The sequence below is a fragment of the Cebidichthys violaceus genome, unplaced genomic scaffold, assembly GCF_023349555.1.
Source record: "Cebidichthys violaceus isolate CVI_PGR_0920_01 unplaced genomic scaffold, fCebVio1.0.p SCAF_77, whole genome shotgun sequence".
Taxonomy (NCBI): domain Eukaryota; kingdom Metazoa; phylum Chordata; class Actinopteri; order Perciformes; family Stichaeidae; genus Cebidichthys; species Cebidichthys violaceus.
The window spans coordinates 381227-385063 of NW_027176961.1; the positions used below are offsets into that span (position 1 = coordinate 381227).

Consider the following 3837-nt stretch of genomic DNA (forward strand, 5'->3'; position numbering starts at 1 on the left):
CCTCCAGGCTGAAAACGCCAGGATTAATAAGAACTGAGGTCATGAGTCTAACATGCAGCTTTTATGGATGAAAAGTCTCTCTATTATTTATGGTTGGCTAGAAAATGACGGTTATTATTATGAAGTCTGGATCTTAAGTTATCAGAGGAACAAGCTGAGCTAACGTTAGCATCAGACGTCTGGATCTCAAGTTATCAGAGAAACAAGCTAAGCTAACGTTAGCATCAGACGTCTGGATCTCAAGTTATCAGAGGAACAAGCTAAGCTAACGTTAGCATCAGACGTCTGGATCTCAAGTTATCAGAGGAACAAGCTGAGCTAACGTTAGCATCAGACGTCTGGATCTCAAGTCATCAGAGGAACAAGCTGAGCTAACGTTAGCATCAGACGTCTGAGCTTAAGTTATCAGAGGAACAAGCTAAGCTAACGTTAGCATCAGACGTCTGGATCTCAAGTTATCAGAGGAACAAGCTGAGCTAACGTTAGCATCAGACGTCTGAGCTTAAGTTATCAGAGGAACAAGCTGAGCTAACGTTAGCATCAGACGTCTGATCTTAAGTTATCAGAGGAACAAGCTGAGCTAACGTTAGCATCAGACGTCTGGATCTTAAGTTATCAGAGGAACAAGCTGAGCTAACGTTAGCATCAGACGTCTGGATCTTAAATTATCAGAGAAACAAGCTAAGCTAACGTTAGCATTAGGGCTGTGTATTGATACGTAAATCCTGGGCACTATGCTGCTACATCCATCATGTGTCGGTGTGTTGGGGTCACGGCCACTTGCTTGTAATTTTGGCCGGGTCATGTGACAGGCCGGGAGGTCACTGACCTCAGCTTATTATAGGTATATAATAATAATAATAATAATAATAATAATAATAATAATAGGTATATAATAATAATAATATTAATAATAGGTATATTATAGATATATAATAATAGGTATATTATAGATATATAATAATAGGTATATAATAATCATATTAATAATAGGTATATTATAGGTAATAGTTAGCGACATCTAGCGTAACAGGAGCGGAGGAGGAGGTTGTTTGACACACGGAGATTCAATTTAAAGGACATTTTATTTCCGTTTAAAACAGTGTTTTGTTAATCTGTCGAATGTAGTCGCGGACATATCGATACAGTATCATTTAAAAATGACATATTGTGCATTTAATGGTTCAACAAAAACACCCTGAAACACTCAGTGTACAAATAAACAAAACACTTCTTTTCATTTAATTTTGTTTGTTAACTTTGCCTCAAAATCCTTTAAAAGACGGACAAAGTATTTAGTATTCACTCTGATATTTTTCTACATAGTAAATGTTTGTCGGTGGTTTATGAACGTCGTTGCAGACAGCAGAGGTTCTTTCACTGGGCTTCTGGTTCATCACCGACGAGTGACTAACGGTCTGAATTCACTGCTTTTATGCTGTGAATCTCATGTTATTAATCAAACCTGTTACTGTGTGGAGGCTTGACAAAGACCATGCATCAACTCCAGCATGTCAATACGTACATGAAGGATTTCCACCTGGTTTCGTGGTTTGTAATAAAGGTTAGCGCATAGAAACAGGATGCAACAGGACCTCAGCGCCTTGCTGTCCTGCATCAGTCCTCTGGTCTTCAACAACAGCTAAAGGTTCAGGAAACATGAGAAGCTCTGCTGAAGCAGCAGCATGAGGAGAGAGGTGGTGTAAACACAGAGAACAATGGAAGATCAGTGACACCGAGAGGAAACATCCAGGACACCTTCACCCCGCTCTGACAGGCCGTTAACAGCACTACAGTTCCCATGAGCCTCAGCTGCTGCTCAGGCTTTCACAATAAAAGGTTCATTCTAGAAACAACAGCCCACATGTCAGTAAACACAGCAGACTGTTTCAAATGTCTCCTCAGCTCACCAGAGTGAAATAGACCTTCATAGAGACAGACTGGAGACTGCTGCACTTACTAACGTCACATACATAAGATACACTTTATGTCTGTTAATGATATTTGATGTGTGGCTTCCACTGGCGCAGTGAACAGGAACACATCACAGAGCTGGTGCTTTAACTAATAATAACGATAATAATAATAATAATAATAAATAAATAATAATAATAATAATAATAATAATCGGTCTTTTTGAATTTAATGTTCGCCGAATTCTCCAGACACCTCGACACGTTACTTTGCCTCCTCAGATGTTCGTGGTGACACTCTGAACCACACCTGAGGAGAAGAGAGCTTCAATCTACAGGTTTCCACAGGACGTCTGGTAGGAAGTCCCACCAGAGACCGCGTGTGTGTGTGTGTGTGTGTGTGTGTGTGTGTGTGTGTGTGTGTGTGTGTGTGTGTGTGTGTGTGTGTGTGTGTGTGAGAGAGAGAGCTCTCTCGAACTAATAACCCGGGTTGAGGAGCGGGTTCAGGTGCGCGCGCTCACCTGATGAAGGTGGTCTTCCCGGTGGAGTACTGGCCCACCAGCAGCACCATGGGCTTGCTCTGGAAGTCGGCGGCCTCCAGGGCCGGAGAGTGGAAGTCATGGAAGAGGTAGGTCTCCTCCAGCGGCAGCAGCTTCTTCAGGTAGAGGCTCTGCAGCCCCTCCGTCACCGTCTGGTACATCTCCCCGTCCTTGTTGCGTCCACCTTGCTCCTGTTTCACCCAGCTGAACATGCTGCTGCTCACGCGCTCCTCTCCAACTTCCCTGTTTCGATGTTTCCAAATGTTCCGGGATGTTGTCGGATGTGTTCGGCTCCTTCTCGCTCCGTGGTTCCTCCTCCGGACTGACGAGGGGGAGGAAAGAGTGTGTGTGTGTGTGTGTGTGTGTGTGTGTGTGTGTGTGTGTGTGTGTGTGTGTGTGTGTGTGTGTGTGTGTGTGTGTGGCACCTTGGGAGTCTCCGCTGCTCTGCACACACTGCCTCCTCTGTGCGCGTGTGTTTGTGGTGACGTGACCGCTGCTGGTGCGCCCTACCTGTGGGGAGGGGGGGGGGGGGGGGGGCACCGCCCTTTTCCTCCTGTGACGCAGCCTGATGCACGCGCACATACATTTTGTTTATTATTATAAACCAGCCACATCAGCTGGTAGGTGGAGTGTGAACACATGTACGCGACAGTTTCATCATTTGGTAATTTGTGAATGAAGTAGTCAATAAACATAAAATCATTATGAATATTATTGAGGAGGTAAAGAAGTGACTCTCACCATCAATATGAATAATGAATTATGAATAAGAGACAGAGATAGAAAATCTGTTTCTCTTTAAACTGGTTTGCTTTTTTAAATACATAAATGTGTGTGTGTGTGTGTGTGTGTGTGTGTGTGTGTGTGTGTGTGTGTGTGTGTGTGTGTGTGTGTGTGGCTGCAGGTCATTCTGAGCATCATCATCTTCATCATCATCATCGTCATCACGTGTCCTGTAGCGGCCCCTGCTGGAGGAAGTCTATCAATACACATCACACCGTCTCTGTAGCACAGCGCTCACACACTGACCAGAAACTCCATCAGAAGTTATGAAAAGTTCTCATATTTAAGACTCTTTCTATTTGTCTGAACACAGACCTGCCTGCTGAATTCAACCCTGGATGTATTTATGTGACGTCTATTGTTGAGCTCTACTGTGTTCTATTGTTGAACTCTACTGTGGTCTATTGTTGAGCTCTGCTGTGGTCTATTGTTGAGCTCTGCTGTGGTCTATTGTTGAACTCTGCTGTGTTCTATTGTTGAGCTCTGCTGTGGTCTATTGTTGAGCTCTACTGTGTTCTATTGTTGAACTCTGCTGTGGTCTATTGTTGAACTCTACTGTGGTCTATTGTTGAACTCTACTGTGTTCTATTGTTGAGCTCTAC

The 3837-nt window shown here is 43.7% G+C and overlaps 1 protein-coding gene across 1 annotated transcript in view; it reads right to left on the bottom strand.

Annotated features, from left to right (window-relative positions):
• ehd4 (EH-domain containing 4) overlaps positions 1–2917 on the bottom strand; it is a 20590-nt gene extending 17673 nt beyond the window's left edge. The window contains exon 1 of the mRNA XM_068737193.1: positions 2435–2917. Coding sequence (XP_068593294.1) covers positions 2435–2664 — 230 coding nt within the window. The 5' untranslated portion in view covers positions 2665–2917. The remainder of the gene's footprint in view (positions 1–2434) is intronic.
• Positions 2918–3837: the final 920 nt, after the last annotated feature.